A 21,578-nucleotide genomic window follows, 5' to 3' on the forward strand; every position below is an offset into this window, starting at 1 on the left:
CCTACGGTGATGTGCGTGTCAGGAAGTGAAAATAATGGGGCTTCTAGTGTGCTTTTCAAATAAATGCACTAAAACAGGTTGACATCCTGTTTTCCTTTTTGTACTTCAGGTCCTAGAATCGTCTCTGCACGAATGCTCCCTCCTCTTATCAGCTGCTTTTTCTATACAGTATATCACCATACGTCCCACTAAGTAGACATTGATAAAGCAGATTTAAAGTGTCTGAGCACATGTCTTTGAATGTCCTCTGTGTAGTTCGGCGCAGCCCTTGTGAAATGGAACAACTTGGGTCGGCTTTGAGTTCCTATTTATGCAATCATCTATCATCCTTGGATGAGCAAACAACATTTTGACAGGGTTCCTCTGTTTCACCTCCTCTTCTATACTCCCTCCTTCATCTATACATTTCTTCTATACAACTGATTCTTTCCCCATGCTATCCAACAGTATCCTTGCTCTACTGTGAAATACATGTATTCAAATTCAATGCCAGCAAAAATCAATTAATATTGGATAGCTGAAATGGGTTTGTTAGATTGTTTCACTATCTCCCTCCCTTTGAGACATAATTAAGCACTGCCCTCAATATTATGGATGGTACAGGGACGGCTACGCCTAAAAAGACATCAGGGGATAAGATAAAATGGAAGGAATAAGAAAGACAGAGACCTTTTGACTAAAGCTCAACTGGTCTCAAAAGAAGACAGAGGGGAATGAAGTGACAGAGGACAGGGTGATAATTTAGGAACTGTCTGAACTGCTGCTCTCACTTCCACTGTTCTCTTCTGCTCTTCATAAAAACATGGAGAGCTGTTGTTAATGGGGGATTGTGTCCCCGTCCTTCACTGATGCAGCAGGTATAGCTTCTTCTGGGTCTCACATTATTTTGAAAGGGAACAAAACCTGAAAAACATCTCCATAAAGGTCACGATACCCTCTCTCTGCATCTCCATCCTAACATCTGACACAGATTCTTTGTTCATTAACAGATCATTCAGGAGATCATCTCATGGGGCCTTAGATCTCATTATGTTGGTTGCAAAGCTTAAGATAAAGTTTGTTTTGTTGTATGTCCCAAATAGAATACATTAAGGTGGTGGTGACCCAACAGAGACGAGCTAGGCTGTTAATGTTGGGTCTCCATGGATCCTTAATTTGCACTTTTCCAGTGTCCACTGGATCTAGCTGCAGCCACTATACTGTCAACTTGTGGCTCTTTCTTTTCTTCAGCTTTCTTAAGCTTTATTGCTGAAGAATGTAAATACCTAAATTATTAACAACTGACCCATTAAAATTCAGTTATGTGATTTCATTTCATTCAGGAATACAGTTCCTGTTATGAAAGTGACTTTTTGTGACTGCAGAGCTAGAAACTACCACTATCTATATGCACAAGCATAGTTTGAGGCTGTTCAGTAATTTAACAAAGTAGAGCCACAAAGCATCTGTTACCAAATCTATTATTTGTGCTTGTACAACATTAAACTGTCATCAAAACACCTCTCCACTATGTCCAAACTGTGACTGCTGAAGAACACAAACTGACACTGAAACATTTCTGTGACTAACTCAGATCTTAAATAGAACAAGTACAGTTAGCAGCCACATCTAGTGGACACTCAGTTTTAGATCTCCTGAACAACTTGACTCACTCTTGAGATGTGAGATCTAAAACCCCTGTTGAAAATCTACCTGAGATCTGACAGAGAAAAAGAAGGAAAGACATAAAAAAAGACAAAGAATTCCCTGTCCAAAAACAACCCCAAGACATTATCACTCCTGGTGCCTTTCAGCGCACTCACCTTCCTCTTCGTGCATGTCTGCCATCACCACCACCTTTGTGCGTGACAGCTCTAAAGGGAGTGAGGATGTTGCCCTGGGAGTTGCTTTTGGACGCGGCCACGCTCAAAAACATAATCGATACATTTCCGAGGCGGTCTTTGTTGGGAAATACAGACACAGTAAGGGTCCTTGGCTTTGTGGGACCGATGAGCAAGAACACCACAGCACAGCACTATGGTTCAACTGTGACCGTGTGGGTGAGTGCAGGTTGGGTTGGATCAGATATGCTGAGTATGGGTCGGGAACACAGTTCAGTCCAGAATGTGGGGATCGAGTGAAAGGTGTCTACGGCAGTTTGTGAAAGTGGAGGGGATGTTGTGCCGGCTACTCTGATGAAAACATGGCCGTGACCGTGAATCTCAAGACGTTATGAGACACTTCTATGGCTTTTAATTCATTGGTGCAATGGCTGCTGTTTTGCTCTGTCTTATATGAACATGTCTGGAGGCTTTTTGAATGTGGTATTTCCATCAGAGATTTACAGATGATCAGACTATTGGGGGGTTTGAGCAGATATGGGTGAAGTGGAGGGAATGGACAGAATGTAAAGATGAAAGGAGACTTATAGGTTGGACCCTGGATGATGAAAAGAATGAAGAGCAGGGCACGGGCTCTAAAAGCAGCAACGGTGCATCAGGTAAAAGCATGTATGGAAATGACTAAAATGTCAGAGAGAGATATTTATTCTTTCACATTTCAGAAGCAGCAGTTTGGTGGGATGCGGCGGCTGCTTTTATGCCCCTGTCCTTCATGGTGAATGGCTTGGTAGTAAACCTTGAGACTCAGTGTCTGCCAGGGAAAAATGTGTCAATGTTCAGTGTCAGGGACTGGTTGTCCAATTTTGGAATCTGGCAAATACTGAGTCTAAAAAATAAAAAAAACACACAAAACAGCTGTCAACATAAACAAATACTGTAAAACAATCAAGAAAATATTCCACTGGAATTCCTGAATGCTCTGCTGTCTTGATTAAACATCAAAGCCAGAGAGAAAGAGACACAAATAAAAGAGTAAACACAGAGAAGATAAAAAAGAGAAATGGATCAAACTGGGAATTAACAGAGGAGCAGCAGAGCAACTGGACGAGTCCAGAAGAAAAAAAAAAGACAAAGAAAAGAAAACATGACATCATTCAAAATGACAGGGCATGATACCACACACACTCATCCACACTCTTTGACACGCACACACATACACACACACACACACTCACATACAAACACATTGTGCTGGTTCACATGGTAGACTGACACACCTCTTTCTGAGTCATACTTGAGCAGGATGGACCAATTGAAATGGGGGACTGAATGGTGAAGGCAAGCGATTGGACGGCATGAGTGGAGGGGCGGAGCAACAGGGATAACAGTGATGACGAGGTACAGACCGATGGCACGCTTTGTAACAGCGGGATGACGCGGCGGTTTAGCCTTTTCGCCATAGCGACAGAGAATACACATGATGTATAGCTACGATCAGTGATGACTGCTTGTCTCTGTTCACTACAACATCCAGTGTCGAGGCAGAAAGGAGCAGATACATCTACTGAACAACATCTAGACTAGAAGGCAACAGAACATGGATGTGCAGGTAATTCCTGTACAAACATGGCAACCGAAATCCATCAGATTAAAATACACACTTATGCTCATTTACATAGAAGGGGCATGTTGCGAAAAATGTATGTCTACCTGTTGGGAGTCAAAAAACAAGACCAAAGTAATACCATGCGCACAGATTTAATTCTCTATCGAGAAGGACACAACACAGAACCACATGGCAGGCAGGTAGCTCAGGGTTGTGATTCTTATACCGACTTTTAAGCCTCTGGCAATCACCTCAAAATCACAGGACAGGTGACAAACTGGCAATAAAGTAATCAACAAAGGTTTCCCATGATGCTCTTCCAGGCATTTACATACAGCACCTCTCACAGGGTTATCACATGTCCAGCAGGCTGTCCACACTCCATTCATGTAGTTATCAGATCATAGTTCCTCAGCAGTTAAACACTAGTAGTCTAACAAAATAAAGAGAATAAGGAAAACTTCAAAATTTCCACCACAGGCAGATGAGGTAAAGGGAGATGTTGCCACTGAACCCTTATTGACAGCATACACCACTACATGACCATCTGCTTATTGCCTTTGACCACTCCTTACTGTAGCTATGGCAGCATGGCTATGAGCACGGCAATGGCAGCCCGTCGGTTGGTCCATTCATCACTTTGGTAAAAAACTAAAATAGCTCAGCACTTACTGTCTGTACTATATTATAATTAAAACAATATTTCAAAGAAAGATTTTGTACAGAAAATCATTCACTTACTTCTCTCGTCCGCTGACTTTTTCCTGCGGCACCTGGAGTCTGACATTTTCTCAGTGAATTGGATGAATTGCCATGAAAGCTGATATACGCTGTGCTCCCAGGATGAATCTGAATGACTGAGTGATCCCCTGACTTTTTAACAAGTGCTACCAGCAGGTTATGATTTTTAAATATCCAGTGAAATATCTAACATCTACTCAGCAGACCGCCACAGACGTTTGCGTGTTTGTAAGACGAATCCTCATGACTTGATTTTCTGACTTGCACTTTTGAGGGACATGTCTTGAGAAATGTTGTATGGATTGACATAAATTGCATTAGCTTTCATGTGTTTACTGTATCTTATAATTTATCTTGTCCACAAATAGCTGCAAAAACTGTTATACTTTGTGTTTGGGGCTATTTGGCAAAGTTTAAATGTATGATCCCCTCCTGTGTTAATTGCCAACATTTTGTATGTAAAAACAGGCTGTGCTACCACCAACATTTGATTGGCTGTTGCTGATTGGTGTGGCAGATGTGACGACTAGCTCCTAAGATCATGGATCTGGATTGTGTTTTCTTTTGTGATTATTAACATAAGTTTGCAGAATAGGAACAGGAGTGCTGCTTAATTACCATTTAAAGAGGAACTATGCACAATTTTTACCATAGTTAAACAGCTTTGGAGTCATTGTGATAGTTAAATAAATGGCCTATAACTTGCTACAGGGAGAATGGAGGCTCTCTGCCTTCCACCTAGCATCTCTTGGCTGAAAACCAACCTTGTAAGATCAGAGCCTCCAACCCGTTGTCCAAGCTCTCATCTCGGTGGCACCACGACCCAAACACACCCAGTAACCCGTAATCTCGTTTATGACAGATAAGACTATACACACCGTAACATTGTGTGATAAATAATGATATCCACCACCCCATGGACTGATTTCTCACCGGCTTCGTTGAAAATAAATGCACATGGCCAGGGGGAGGGTTAGCAAAACAGTGGAAAAGTGACCAGACTTGCATAGTTCCCCTTTAATTTTGTAATATAATCTTTTAGTTTGCTTATGATTGCTCCCTGTTAAGGTTGAGTCTCTTCTGTTCTTTGTTTTCCCCTGTTCCCGTCCCTTAGTTTGCTTTTTCTGACACTTTTCTAAACTTATAACCCCCACCATACAAATCATTAACCTATTTATATCTAGTTTCTTTATGTTACTTCCCTTCATCCCCTTACAAACAGAGCCGGATCCTAACAAGCTTATTTGCATTTGAACATTTGCACTGCATGTCTGTTATTGAATATGTGACATGTGCACAGTCACTCAAAGGTTAAGATGCAGCTTTTAGTTTTGCACCACTGCACTGGGAATTTCTCTGCTTTGGGAGGAGTAAGGAAAAACTCAACCTCATGTCTGTTTAATCATGACATTCAGTGCAGCCGGCAGCAGGCAGCACTACAGTACGAGGCTGTCTGCCACTCTGCTCCATGCTGCTCTCTTCTTGACATTTCTGTTGATGAAATATTCATTGAGAAAGTTTCCAACATGAAACATTCATGGTGAGTGTTGTTGGGGGGGCAGCTTTTCTTGCCACAAATTACTTGCAGCTTTTCGGTCAAACGAAGTAATTATTGCGTGTTCTTTCACGGGAGTGGAGGCAATTATTAATGTTTTAACATACATTTTGTGGAAATAAATGAGTTTTATTACTCGTTATATTAGTTTTGATTTTCCTTCTGTGGCTTATCAACAATCCATCAGTTTGCGTTATCACCTATCCAACACACCATTAGTCATTCATGGGTCCAGACTGATGGATGAACTAATATATTAAATGTTTCCAGGAGGCAAATAAGCTTCATTAGGTAGTTTACTGGGTGAAGTATGAATACATCATGTGGTTGAGTCTGACTCCACTTTTTTTTCAGTTTGGGATGTCAGCTGGTGGGCGAAAAGTAGGGTACGTAACATCAGGAAACCTAGACAAACACCCTCCGGGACACCCAGAAGCACTTGTAGAAAAATAGCATCCCGTCGCCGCTAACCCCCAAAACTTATGAAAGATTCATCACATATAACACTTTACTTAACACTGCTACCTACACCTTGTGGCATCAAACCTTTACACCCCCTGAGCTCCATCTCTGAGACTTCCTGCCAAGGTGTGTCACACTCACTTTTCACTCCTCTTCTGTTCCTCCCTCTCTCTTCTTCCTCTCTGAGATTTTCTTTTTCTCTCAGCTCTCTTCATCTTCCTAAAAGACTGCTGTTATTAATTACATTTTATACAATTGTGGAATTGACGAAAAAAAGAGGGGCAATGTGAAACTTCTGTTGCATTCATCTCTGTTAGCTCTGACCCAGATACAGCGAGAAAAGAGTGGCACCAGCTGGGTTTGTGTGTCTCTTTGTATGTCTGTGTGTGTGTACGAGCTGATAGATGAAGCACGGCTTTTACTGGAAAGCCGGGCTGCTTTGCATATACCCACGCTTAAGTTTTCCGACGCCACCGTGTATGTGAGTGTGAATAAACGACGTGTGAGCGGATGATTCTATTATCCTTGTCTTGTGGTTGACTGCTGGCCGTGAACTGATAACAAAGATTAACACCACAACATAGGAGATGACTTTGTTTATACCAACCACAAGGTGATGAGGATTTATGAACCTACACAGAGAGTACAACAGTCACATTGTCCACATCAGCTATGGCCGACTTTACCTGTGTAGTTCTAAGCTTATATTGCTGCAAAGGGGAAAACCAATATCCACGAAACAGAAATACTTCTTACATTAAATCTGACTGGCGCAAGATTTAGTGACTTCCATTATATGATATATAATAATGATACACGTGCTGTGGTGGATCTGACCTGGATTCCTGTGTTATTAAAGTGTCAAAATTGTGTTTTTACTATGATGAGCTATGATGATGAAGTCTTACAATTGGAAGCAGCTCATTTTTGAAAGCACTATTTGTATCTTTATGGTAATAATAAACTTGTGGAATGTATTTCCATCCTCATAAAACATTATGCAATATCTATCTATCTATCTATCTATCTATCTATCTATCTATCTATCTATCTATCTATCTATCTATCTATCTATCTATCTATCTATACAGTATATACACACTGTACATGCATTTTTGTTAGCCTACATCATCACTCTGTTCCATGTAAAAATGTTAAACTGACAGAATTAATAACTTTAGGTTTGATAAACTGAACTACTTTATTAAGACACTGCCTGAGCTATACATGGGTAAATCTGAAAGACTATTCCTTTGCTATTCTTCTTGTTATTTATTATTATTATTATTATTATTATTATTATTATTATTATTATTATTATTATTATTATTATTATTATTATTATTATTATTATTATTATATTGAGATATGTTTAATTGTACGTTTTTGACCCATCAATAATGACTGTTTGACCTGCATCAGTGCTATGGGGCAATGTTGTGCATGTGTATTTCACCACACACGCACATGGGTGATGTCATGCACAGTCCTGCCAATAGTTTCCCACCACCACTCCACTGATCTACAGTTGGGCTATTGTCACTGACCAAGAAATCCAGTTACGTGTTAGCAAACGCCAGGAAAGCTAATTCTTCCCACAATATTTCAAGAGGAAGGAAATGCATTTGTTTGTTTATTAAAAACTCCGCAGGCCACCCTTATGGTTGTGCTTCTATTGCAGTAGCTGACTATGCAGTTAGCTTGGTAACATGCACAAACCGAGGGGAGAAAAAAAAACACAGCAGGGAAGAGCTGCTGCTGTTCTCAGAGTGGGAGGCTGATTTACAGAAAGCTGTAGGAATCAGTGCTGCTTCAATACATGCCGCACTTGAAAATGGACCCGCAGGAAAGAGGTGGTCTTACTATTTTGGTTTGCACCGCTGGCGATGGGCTCTTAAATATGTGCGTTTCCAAAGCAACAAGAGACCACCAACAGAAGGGGAGAGAGGGTCAAAACATCTGTGGCCAAAAATAACTAAATGATTGAATTCATGCGTGACAGTCTTGGAAATCACCACACAGACAGGCCGCAGGCCGGAAGTCACAAGGCGACATAGAGTAAGCCTTCTCTGTATTACTTAGGTGAGCTGTATAAATCATTTAGTCAACTCACTCGCACCTCTTGATGAGATGACTGTTTGGGGTGAGAGGTGATGACAGAGTGTTATGGTGAGTGAATTCATGTGGGGGCTGACCCAGTCAGTGCTGCTTGGGCTACAGTGTTGATCTGCTCAGCCTGTCTGGGAGGCTGAGGGTCCATCTGTTAATGTGGCGGAGCCGCAGTTCTCTCGGCCTGACTCGGAGGAACGCTTGTACAGCACAAACATACAAATGCAAACTGACAACCAGCAATTCTAACTCGTATCCTACGCACACGGGGGAACATACTGTACAACATGCTCCGAGCATTCTCACATTCACAGCTAAGGAAAATATTAAATATACATCAGTTCTCCCCTCTGGTGACACACTTTGAGATAATCACCTGTAGCCTATTGGTAACTATCCTTGCATTTTCTGTTAGTTTTTGTTTTGTTTTTTACAACCCCTCCTCATCATAGTGTTAAACACCACAACAACCACCTGCTCTCAAAAAAACTAATATCTTATATCAATGCCAACAGCTACAGAGATAAAGTCACTATAGTTCATATAATGTAGATGTAAACACACTCATTGTTACCTCAAAATGATTGCATGCACATATTACTGAGTGTAGACACATTATTGTATCACTGTAAAGGCCATTCAAAGCTCCATCTATTTACAAAGTTAAGACAAGACGGTCTGACTCAAAACTCAACACATGAGGGCATCAAGTGCAGTTATTTGAGTCCTGTATGGTTGACACACTTGTTCTTCAGCAGCAGGTAGGCGTTTAGTGGTTGCAAAGTAAAGCAGTATTTTATTTTATTTTTTGCAGATGAAGTCTGCAAACGGCTTCATCGTTGTTGAAAATGTTATCATTGATGTAGAACCTAAAATAGTTCCATGTGGTGTTTCTTAGATTTTTAGCTGCCACAGCTTAGTTACCCAACAGCTAGACCAGACATGATTATGCATTTTAAGAATGGCGTCCTCTTGAATTATGAACTGATGCATTTTGGATTTGTATAAGTCATATTAATCCAAATATTAATTTCCTTTTTCCTCTATTCAAGTGAATTGAATACAAAGTGGCAGCCCTAACACACAACACAGAGGCTAGCCAAACCACAGACTTTGCACAACCTGAAACAAAGTTGCTGCCTGAATTGAACTCAGAATGTAAATCTGAACTCGAGCCGTAAATCGTAAATGTTTGATATGTAATCATCAAATTCCACCTTCTTCAACAAAGACTAAGAGGTTCAGCATTAAGGCATTTTGGGGGGCTTAATTGATTAATAATAAAACCTATACATCACTAATGACAGTTAAAAGACTCAAGACTCTAATCCTGGCTGTAAAGGAGTTTTGAGTGATGCACCTTTGCTTCTATGTTTACTACAACTGCTGCTGCACATCAAGAATTGTGAAAAGACACCGAGAGCATCATTATCACGATACAAGCCGCTGTCTGTCAAAATATCCTCTGCTCTGTCTCTATGATAGCTCATCGAGGTTGGAACAGGAAGAAAATAATATGAAACCATCGACCGTATGTTCAATTTGCAGCACACGTCATGTGTGTTATTTCCTCCTCCTGATGTGTCTGTCACAACCAGCTGACTCTGACTGCACAATGCATGAGTTAACACAACGAGTCAACTCAAAACAGGGAGACACTGACCCTGAGGCGGACGGGGAAGGCTGTCCTGGATGTGTGTGTTTGGGGACTGTGTCCTGTGTGAGTGTGTAGCTAATTCTGTGTCAGAGTGTGTACATGTCTACCTCTGTCCCCATGTTCCTCAACCTTATCTAGTCTCCAGCCAAGGTTTACAAATGTGTGTAAGAGAGATTCAGAGAAGTCTTTTGGAGGACAGCCAAGTCCAGTTACAACTTCATATATAATGTAATCATTTATTATAATAAGCACAATCCAATTCAGTATTTCAGGTCCCTGAAGGTGCCGTTTTAAAATGATGAAGATTACTGACGATGGTGACATTTACTCCTCTGTCCAAACTGTACCATAACCTATGAGTTGTTTATAGCAAGAGAATCAACATGGTAAACATTATCAGTGCTAAAGGTCAGCATGTCATTAATGTCACAGTGAGTATGATACAGGCTGACCATAAACCTGTATAACAACACAAACATCAGCGGTGTCGCTACAATATGTGCGATTCTAATCTGTGCATGTTACACAATCACAATTAAAATCCAACATTTGAGTGTGTGAGTGTGTGAGTGTGCGTTTGTGTGATTCCACTACCTGTCGCCTCCACCTTTGTGTGTCTCTTTACCTCATCCAACTGTATTCAGTGGAAAGCCTAATGTGCCTCCTCCGTCAGCTCCTCTCTTTGTTCCTCTCCTCCACAAGCAGCAGCTCTTGTGCAGTGTGAGCTCAAGATAAGAGTCCGCACACTCACACTCCGTGCGTGACGTGCATGCACGCCCACACACACACACACACACACACACACACACAGTGTTGATCAACCTAACATAAATATACGAGCGCCACGCTGCTTGGATGCTGTGTGCATGTTGTACTCTATGGCGCTTTTTGTAATTACCTTTGGGTGAAAATATCAAAACACTGCGAGACCTCGTGTCCTGAGGCAAAAGCCGCACAGGATCAACAGCAGGGGGTCTCTGGGTCCTGCTCCCCTCTCACACAATCATCCAGACCAAAATGAGACAGGATTTGGGAATGAGAGCTGCTCCTGCATATTTTACAATCTGTTCTGCAACCATCTGCTGCCTGACACACTCACATATGCAGACACACACACACACACACACAGACACAATAAAACAGTCCAGCACAGTCAAGTCTACCTTCAAGGAATGTGCCCCTGTTTAACACACATTGCACTTAGTACTATATGTCCAAACAGAGACAAAACCAAAACCAAAACCACAAGCACAAACACACTTCCATAATGCAAAATCTGTGACAGGGTATTCATTATATACACACACCTCTCGGTGGCCCACATCTAGAATATCTTAACCAGACTGCCATGGAAACTAGCTGTGCCAACAAACCAATCAGAGTGGTCAGACGCGCCCTGAGACGACCTTTATGCTAAACAAGAGCCAACTGCTGTTAACAGACCTGCCGTGGTCTTGCAAAAATAACAACTTGTATTGCTGTAACCTTTGTACACAGTGTGCTGCAGAGAATCAGCCAGTAGGATCGAGATGAATTGATGCGGTTTTGCAAGAGCCGTAATTCTATTTTAGATTGTGATTTAATAAATGGTATCTTTCTGATGCATATCTGATAAAACTAGGAAAAGATTGTTTTCCACTAAATGATCTATTTAAACAATCACTGAGAAGGGAATGAGGCCTCTGGAAGCAGAGCTGTGAAGAGTGTGGCTAGAAAAATGAGATATTCTTAACAAAGCTGTTGCTGTGAAATCTGCTGTAATTACACTTTTACATATTTTGGCACTGGATGTTTTATATTAGGCTTTAACGTCCACACAGAATCAATGGGAAAGGGGAATTTTCCTAACTAAATTCCTTTTATCCATTGCCCTTTGATAGAATCCAGTGTCCTTTAATAGAGGACGTCATTAGAGGATGTTAGCAATGGAAATAAGATGACCCCCCCTTGTAGAGTCAGTCAAACTCTCTAATTTCTCTGGATGTGATCTACTGTAACAGCAATGAGCTGAAATTACAAGGCACAATGAGAGAGACAGCGAGATCATGCAGTCAAGCCTCGGAGATAATTGAGCCTTATTATTACAGCTTTGGCCATCACTCCTAGTGGTTAATTGTAACTCAGCAAGTTAAATGTTGGGATCTGGGAATGCAGTGGCGCTGTTAAAAAGAAGTCTGACAGGAAATTATCACTGAGTGAATGGCTCTGCAACCTCGTAAGCGCCAAGCTGTGATGCGCTGTGTGTTTCCATCACAATCAGCATTCATTTATTCTGCAATTTGTGCAACAGTAGCTATCCTGTGAGATCAGACAACATGAGTTACCCTTCGCTCCTCCATGCACATCACACCGTTTTTGGGAAACACCTTGGTTGGTGCCAACTGCTGCACCCAGCAAGACCTACACTTCTGGAGATGCTCCGAACCAGTTGTCTGGCCATCACAGATTGGCCCATGCCAAACTTACTCAGATCCTCATGCTAGTCCATTCTGCTGCTTCTAACACATCAACACTTTTCACATCACCTATCACAAGCCATAATGTTCTAGCTGATCGATATACCTTACTGTGTTTAGATTAGCAAATCTTAGTACTGTACTATGAGAACACTAAACCTGAGTAGTGTCCCATAGAGTTGTCAGCACGGGTCTCAGCTCTAAAATCAAATGCAGACTGGAGGATTTCTACAAGTGAGTTGAGGTGATTTTAAAGGGATAGTTCAACATTTTGACAAATTGGCCCATTGCCATGATCCCTATAGTCATAGAAGTAGGTTTTTTACCTTTAATTGTCGGTGCAAACTATTTTTAGAACAGTGGAGCAGAGCCGCGAGCTGCTCAGAGCTACGCTACGGAGACTAATGGGATTTCTTGGTTTCCCTCATCAAACTCATCAAATACACAATCAAGCAACTCCAAAACACTCTGATGGACAAGTTCTGACCTGCACATTCACCACGCTATGAGATAATAACAGAACGTTATGAGATGGAGCTGTTTTTGAGGTAAATACAGAGACTGGTTGCTGAAAAACTGTCCCTGAAGGCAACGCGCATCAGCGGTTTTGCATGAATTTACCTCAAAAACAACTCTCGTAAATGTTCCGTTATTATCTCATAGCGTGGTATCTCATTGCACCGACAATTAAAGGTAACAAACCTACTGCTATGACTATAGGGATTATGGCAATAGGCCAATTTGCCAAAATGTTGAACTATCCCTTTAACATAACCATCACTGGTCAGTAAGTCTGGTGTTCAATGGGGCTGAAAAAACGTGGGAATCTAGTCTCAGACCTTTAGACCCCACTTTACATGTGGGTAATTTTCACCCCTACAGGACACACAGCTACATGTTACTATTGTTTTTCTGAAAACCACTGTAGCCTCACTAGCCTCACACTGGCTTAGACTGGTGCTTATTAATGTGTTCAGTACTGATTAGGAAATGTTAACTCGCTATGATGCAAAACATGGTTTCTGGGCATAGTAAAGATCATATCCGCTAGCCTGCCAGTGTCAACATTCATCTCTCATCGCTTTGTTGAAACAATCATCACCATGTCCTCAGATCCAAATATTTTGGTCTGTACAGAGAGAATCACAATAGAATCACAATTCCCCCTGGATATAGGGGAAAATATGCTCCGGATTCCTTTACCTGAAAGCCAGCACAACATTGGTTCCTTTCCCTACCTCACCCCATCTCCATCTCCGTCTCCCTAGCCAACCCAACTAAACCAAAGTCTTCTTCTCTTGTGGCGGTGGTGCAGCGGTGCAGTGCTGTGGACAGTGGATGGATCGCAGACGGTGTGGAAGAGCTGTGAAAGACAAAGCCACGACAGAGAAAACAGGTAACAGCATGTCCAGCGGACTGAGTGCTAATGGGAGAGAGGCAGGGGGGCGGGGACGCAGGATGGGGCCCTACCTCCCGTGATCATTCAACTTAGAACTCTAGCCACCGTGGTGGGTGGTCGAGATCAGTGGTGGTGGGAGGGTTTCAAAAGGGACACACAGAACATGCTGGAAACTCTGTACCTTTCAGTGTGCCTTCAGAGAGGGCCCAACTCACCCCAGGAACCAATAAATCTAGAGGAATGAGACCGTGTTAGTCAGGAAGAGGCAGAAGAAAGCAAGGAAGGAAGGCTGAAGAGTTAGGAAGAGGAGAGAGTCAAAGAGAGAGAAAGAGGGAAAGAGGGATGGAGTAAGGCCAGAAGGAAGCGATGAAAGATTAAGCTGGTTTGTGTTCCTAGTATTTGTCTTTCCAGTGATTCTGAGTCCAGTTCTTTGGATCAACGCTTTCAGTTTTTGTTCTGTAATAATCAAGAAGAGGTTGGCCCTCAAACCAAAGTTCTGAAACCAAAGCAGACACCTACAGCCACCTTACAAACTCTACTCTACTTAGACAAGCAAGCTGTCTGTCTCTAGGAGTGATCCTACCGTAAAATGTTTCCCACCAAAAATCAGAGAATATCAAAACAAAAACGGGGAAATTATCTCGGAAACATGGATGGTCTTGTGTCATTTCAAGAATAAAAAAAAGAAGTGTGCATGTGTTGGGGTGTGTAAGGGTCTGGGGGAGTTTCTGGGTTGGTCAGATACCCTTGTGAAGATGTGTCCTGAAAAAGGAGGACCGATTTCCATCTGTATTTCTCAAGAGCTGAACAGAAACATTCCAGTTGTTGAATAAAATTATTTTTCAGCGTTAAGAAACTAAAAAAGTGTCCACTGCTCCTCCTACGAGTATAAAAAAGAAAGTGCCTTAAGAGTAAGAAGGTAAAATACTCAAAGTTTAGGCACCGAATTCTCAAGGAGATTAATGCTAGCCGATGCTAGTGCTTGTGTTTTGGGGTGAAGGAGGCAGTGGAAAGAATAAAAACCAAACCAAGCAGTTTGTCACCAACTCCTATACAGCCGGAGGGGACAGGGGGACCGGCAGGGAATTAGCTCTGAGTCCTACAAATCTCACCCAAAGTAATGTCAGATCTTGGCTCCAGGAAAAACTGAAGGGGGGGGGGGACTCTTCCTCATTTCCTTCCAGATTTAGGTCTATCCCTGCCCCTGCGGCTGTACTAAACCACATGCAGAAAAGAGGGGAAGGGAGGGGGGTTATCTCCTTTTCAATCGGGGCATTTAAATGCTCAACAACTCCCCCTCCCTCTAGCTCTGTACGCCCACAAGCCCTGTCTGTCAGCACTCGATGGGCATGCTCCGAGGGGACAGCCCAAGCAAGGTGTCTAATGGAAGACCAGGCAAGGTTAGGGAGGAGGGGGGAGGGAGGAAGGGGGGCTAACTCCAACGGTCAGCTGTCCCAGCTCTGCAAACCTAGCTACCAAGTACGGAAGCTTTTCTTAACCTCCAACCTGATCAATTTGCTGCCGGGGTTGAAGAAGAGCTTCAACAGTCTGCAGCAGAGCCTGCAGAGCCAGAGCAGGTGACCACCGGGCCGGAACAAAAACTAGCCGGAAGGGGAAGAAAAGGACGGCCGGGGGGAGGAAAAGGGAGGGGTTTCTACTGAAGAGCAGCAACTATCGCTGGCTGTTGCTAGCTCGCTAACTGCGTTGTTCTAGATTCGGCGAAACGAAATCAATAAGCAAAAAAAAAAAGAAAAAAGAAAAAAAAAGGCTCAGGCTCAAATCAAGCAGGACTCAGAAAGATGTGGAAAGACTACCGACCAGCCAGCTCCTTCTCCTTACTCCGTCTCTTTTTCTCCAAGCGTTTTAATTTCTTCGCCTCCCTGAGTTTGGCCTCCTCGGCCTCCTGGTGGCGCCGGCACTTGTGGAAGTTCTCCACCACCACGCCCACGAACATGTTGAGCACGAAGAAGGCCACAATCAGCAAGAAAGAGATGAAGTAAAGCAGCATCCATGGGTTGTGGTTCAATACCGGCTGAAACACAGGAACAGAGGATTTTATAGATACTCGGAGGTCTCCCCTTTGACCGTATATATTGAATTCTTACTTTTAGTTGAATATCTTTGTTAGTTTCTCTATTCAGAGCTACCTGTTTGTCAACTTCAACGGCATCCAGTCCGTTATACATAATGTCCACCCAGCCATCTTTTGATGCCAGAACAAACAGAGACATCAAGGCCTGAGACAGAGAGGAAAGAAGGATGGGTGAAATGTGTGAATACTGAATTGCCAACAGCGGTTGTAAAAGTCTTTGCATTTCTGAAGCCGTACCTGCCCCAGGTTGTCAAAGTTGTACTTGTGTCTGACCCATTTGTAATTGCCTGACCGCTCACAGTCCGACCTGTTGGTGATGTTCTCAAGATGAGGTTCAAGCCCTTGACAGAAGAAGAACTTCCCCTTGAAGAGCTGGGGAGAGAAAACACAGACACGCTCTTTATTTTAGAATGAACCTCAATGGATCAATGATTCTTAAAACCACGCTTTTTAAAAAGAGATTCATCAAAGATTAATGATTGGATTGAAAAAGTGTCTTGTGCCCAAATGGTTGCCTAGCAGAACCTCCTGCCTGACTGTGTGACTGCCCAGAGATGAGGTTTTTAATAAAGGTCAGAGTCGGGGCGTTTGCTGGGATTACAGGCTGCCAAAAACAAAACCTGGGAACTAGACCACAAAACACAGGGATGGCTACTACACAACAGTGGGTTTTATAGAAGCCTCTTTAATCATTGCTTCATTGTATCAGCGCAGCCGTTAACCCTTCATGACACCACATTACTTGGACAGATGGTCTACGATAGATAGGAGCCTGAACTGCACCAAGGCCACAGAGCTCGTTGGTGTAGCCTGGTCCTTGGGCTGCTGGTCATGAAAACTCCATTACAAGCAGATAATCATGAGTAAGTGTCCTGGTATACGGTATGAGGTGTGCTGTGGAAAGATCTCAACATATACTACCACTGTGTATGTATAACATTTGTCACATGTTGCAGCATTTGATCTCCTCCTTCTGGCTGCTTCACTGTTCACATATGGGCACAAACACTGTAGTTGTCAGGCCCAGTTTGATTTAGAGTTTGATTTACATTCAAATTTCTTTTCTTGTCACCCTCCTGACAACATTGGTTGTTTGGTCCTTAATCTTTCTGACAATATTTCCAGGTCTCTGGTTCTTCCATGCATTACTTTCTTGATGTTCTCAAAATATGAGAATATTACCTGAGAGATCGACTTTAAAAATGTTTTAGATCAGCACATTTCTGGTGAGTGAACAGTGACTATGACAGTTTACATTGATCCAGTCAGACAAAGTCAGCTGAAGTTGATCTTGAACACACCTTGTTGTGCCCTGTAAAAAATTGACTTTTTTTTTTTTGCTCTGTGGATTTTGACAAACCACCACTGCTGGTTCTGCTGGTTTATGATGCTGATAAATATCAATAATTAAAACATGTGCATGTGGCAACAGCAAAATCAACTGGATAGATGATACATATTTGGAGGCTTAGCACAAACATCTAATAGTTTATACTTTCAGAACACCTTCTTAAAAACCTTGTGAGAAGCTTTGTCTGTCTCTAAGCCGGTGGTTTCTGGTGACCCGGAGGAATTGCAGCCTTTCTGCCTTTTTTTGTTTGTTTTCTCATTATTTCTGTGTGTACCTTCCCTCTCCTCAGCCTCTCTCTCACCTGTACTCCCAGTATGCCGAAGATAATGAAGAAGGCGCAGCAGATGACCACAATGTTGCCGATGGGCTTCAGTGACGACATCAGAGTCTCCACCACCAGCTTCAGCCCTGGGGCTCTGCTGATCACACTGGAACACAGCATATAATAGGATATTACTGCACTGTATGTGTTCGTGCAGGACACAGTATACCAACCCACAACCCCCCTCCACTGTGTGCACACTTTCCTTTTATCTTGATTTCACTTGTTTACCACAGTTGAAAACTATTTTGTCATGTGCCCAGATTTCAGAACTTTTCAGAACCGAAACACTTCCTGGCTCACAGACAAATCAACTTCTCTTTCACTCGCTCCCGCTTTTCGTTAAAAACCATCTCTTCCCCTCTTTAACACCTCTTTCTGCTTCCTTTCGTTTCTGCAGTCAAAGAAACAGACACATCTAATTAAGCCAATGGACTGATTAGGATGTTTATTTAGTGCCAGCATGGCACTCGGCACTCTGTTGCACTGCAGCTGAGCTTTTCCTGTGGAAAAACACAAACACACACATACTACATAAAATCTACCTCTGCACACACACACACATTCACCTGCACAGGCTTTCACACACACACAAAAAAAAAACAGAGATAACGTGCACCACAGTCAATATGATGTCAGATAAGATGACATGAAAAGGCCTGAATGTGTAAAAAGATGCGACACAGTCAAAGAGGTGATAATCTGCTCTGTCTTTGTCTCTTCTGTCTGTTTTCCCCTGAGCAGACAGTCGAGCTGTGAAGCGGTCAACAGCACATTAACAGAATGCTACAGATAATAAGGAGCCAGGACTGCCTGAGGACACTGATCAATAGCCCTGATCAGAGAATAATGAGCCTGTGGCGACACCCCATCACACTCGCACCTCACTGCCTCTTTTGATTTTCTGCTGGAAGCGAGGGAGGGGTGAAGCGCTGCTGCCGGCCCATAGAGGGCGCTGGTCCTCAACAACTGCATCTGCTCGTGACAGCAGGAGTATATATGACGAGGAATCTGCTCTGAACCGGCATCTGTTGTGAGAGGTTCGAGTCACAGTTAAAGTGTTTTTGTCATCTCTGTACAAGTTTACACGTCTCTTCAAGGCAATCAGACACACAAAAGGGATCCAATAGTCTTAAGTGGTCTCAGATGTTTGGACCCCACTGTGTCTCTTTAAAGTCGACAAGAAATGCAAAACAGATGAAGATGTGCAATAAAGACTCGCTGAATTAGTCTTGACCAGTCGAATCATTAAATATGTCTGATGAGGTTTCAAAGGTAATTTGACTGCGTTTTTAATTTAAATTAGTTTGTTTGAGTCAACTGTTTGTTTGTGATGGTTGTGAAAAGAAGAAAACAAAGGGAGAAAGTAAAAATACTTTGACCACTATTGTGAGAGAATGCGAGAAAGAGCTTTTTGGGAGGACGGATAAGCATCGTTTACCTGTTTCTCACTTTCTTAGATGGCACAGTCCCTACTTTTCTGCTTTGCATATGAAAACTGGGAGCCACCCTCTCTACCTCTTTACATCATATTCTCCTTTTGAGCTCCACTCACTGACAAATATGCTAAAGTGACAAGGCTTATTAAAGAGGGGAACGAAGGAGAGATGAGCCTCTTATTATGAGTCAATACACCCTGATGATGCGCTACGTGAAGGACACGGCTCCTCTCCATATTATCTATTTGCATATGACACTAAAAAAAAAAAAGAAGGAGGATCTGGATGGAGCCAGCCGGAGGGAGAAAACTTAGTTCTTGTTCCTTCTTCTAATCTACCTCTGCATAATTTCACGGCAGTTGACAGCATGTCCTTGTTTTGTGTGATATACAAAGTGGGAAGGAGTGTGCCGCACACATGCTCCTCCAGCAGCACATCCCTCACACCGAGGAAAGAGAACAACAAGTAGGGCAATAAGTGGCAGGCGTGTTCCCACAGTGCAAACACTGGGTGTAATTAAGCGACGCTGGGAGATCGAAATAGGGAATAGAGGGAGGAGAGGACTGCTGGTGAGGTGGTGGTGGAGGGGATGTAGAGGGAATAAAAAATGAGACAGCTGCTATATTGCTTTTTTGTCTAAACTTCTCTCATTCTCTTATTGTGTAAATTCCTTCCTGCTCCTCTGTTTTTTCCAACCTACAGCCGTCCTCCCTCCTCAGCTGTCGCACTTTACCGCTCGCCGTTTCTCGCAGTCGTCACCAAATGAGGGAATTTCAAACTGCGCGTTAATGAATTCAGATGTCAAATAAACATAGTCTTGAGGAATGGTAATTATGCGCTGAATTAATTGGCCAACCTCGGCACTGTCAGATACAAAAGATCAAAAAATGTACACGTCGGGGAGAGGGCACAGAAAGTAGCCGACGCGGAAGCCTTTGGGGTAAGTACATCATCATCAAGTGATGGATGAGCTCAAATGCTGAGCTGACAGGGGTCAACAACAGGGGGGATTTGTCAATAAACAGACCTGTTGGCCAGCCATGACCTCACAAACACCACAAAGCTCTGTAGATCAGTCTGCCTGTAATGATGAGGCGTTGGGGGGTTTGGTTCTCGGGCTGCAGCTGGATTGTTAATGAGGTGGAGGTGGTGCTGGGTGACATAACAATGACTTGTGGTGAGACAGGGTACTAACTTCTGGCCCCTTCCCTGAGGCCCCACGTCAGCTCAGGTCGTGGGCTTGATGAAAGACTGCCGCTGTGTGTGTGTGTGTGTGTGTGTGTGTATGCCCTCTTAAACAAAGCTGATGCATCATTCTGCCACACACACAGATGCACACACACGTGATCGTGCACTCCTTGTGGACTCTCCTCTCTTGTTCAGTGTAATGCTGTCTTCAATGTCTCTACACACCTGCACACACACACTTATACATGCAACATGTCCTGCTTGTTGACATAATATTCATACATACTGTATGTAGAAACCGATACACACACAACAGTTGAGTGCAAACTCTTTGCGTCGTCTCCCTACGTGAACTACAATAGACGTAGTTCTAAATTCAGCCGACTAAGTGACAAGCTGCCACGGACTTCAGCCTGTGAGCACATAAATGATGATGATTGATTATTATTCCCAAGGCGGTGTCAGCAGCAGCTCCAGCGCTGCCTGTGTGAACCCCCGTGTGCACCGAGCTGCTAGAGGGGAAAACAAAAACAAGTTCATATTTAATTCAAATACCCAGCGAGTGTGAGTCGACCACAATCGAACCCGAGTGACAACAAGCTGATATTGAAGCTAACACAGAAGCTTTATGGATGACAAAGTGGCATCGGCACTGTAGTGTTTTTGACAATTCAGAGGAAAAAGTTTTGAACTTTTTAAGTTGCCCTTGTAGAAATGGCAAAAAAAAAAAAAAAACACTGGTATAGGCGCAGTATGGCCTAATTCTGTGGCCATAAGGATTTTCAAATTACAATCAATGATTTACTTTCAAACTGAATAAAAAGAATTGTTTGCTTAGAGAAAAGAGTGCACTTACAGCTGAAGTAACTCACTTCATTTAGACTGATTTTTGAGCCAGAGTTATGAGCAAATGAAGCATTAGATACAGATTCAAATGTTGCAAAACTGTGATTGTTGCAGGGGGAAGCTGTGACATCACCTTTTCTGACAGAGCACAACCCTCTTCAAATCAGCAGAGAAAAACACAAATATCTCCCATGAACTAATCCAAACTGTTCTTTGACTTCCAGAGCCTCCTCTGGCTTTTAGTAATCATGACCATTGAGATTTTCTTTGTTTCCTGTATTTATAAGTGAATAAAACCTGTACAATGACCACTGAACATGAACATTGTGCAGGTTGTCTGCTTATAAATAAATACTTACACAGTATATATATTATACATAAATAATTTTGTTCCAGGTCAATCTCCATATTTAAATTAGTTACTAGGCAGAATTTGTAAGCATGTGTACCACAATACTGCAAAATTGTCTGAGCTATTTCTTTCAGTTGGCCTTAACAACTTATGAAGCAGTTTTTTTTTTTGGTGGGCATAAAG

At 42.5% G+C, this 21,578-nt stretch overlaps 1 protein-coding gene across 1 annotated transcript in view; it reads right to left on the reverse strand.

Moving 5' to 3' along the window:
* Positions 1 to 21,578, reverse strand: part of cacna1g (calcium channel, voltage-dependent, T type, alpha 1G subunit) — a gene marked incomplete at both ends in the record, with an annotated part of 226,149 nt that overhangs the window by 23,743 nt on the left and 180,828 nt on the right. Inside the window, 5 exons of the mRNA XM_083994227.1 lie at positions 13,987 to 14,037; positions 15,645 to 15,837; positions 15,953 to 16,042; positions 16,135 to 16,269; positions 17,550 to 17,676. Coding sequence (XP_083850353.1) covers positions 13,987 to 14,037; positions 15,645 to 15,837; positions 15,953 to 16,042; positions 16,135 to 16,269; positions 17,550 to 17,676 — 596 coding nt within the window. The remainder of the gene's footprint in view (positions 1 to 13,986; positions 14,038 to 15,644; positions 15,838 to 15,952; positions 16,043 to 16,134; positions 16,270 to 17,549; positions 17,677 to 21,578) is intronic.

The sequence above is a fragment of the Trachurus trachurus genome (genome assembly GCF_905171665.1).
Source record: "Trachurus trachurus genome assembly, chromosome: 19".
NCBI lineage: Eukaryota > Metazoa > Chordata > Actinopteri > Carangiformes > Carangidae > Trachurus > Trachurus trachurus.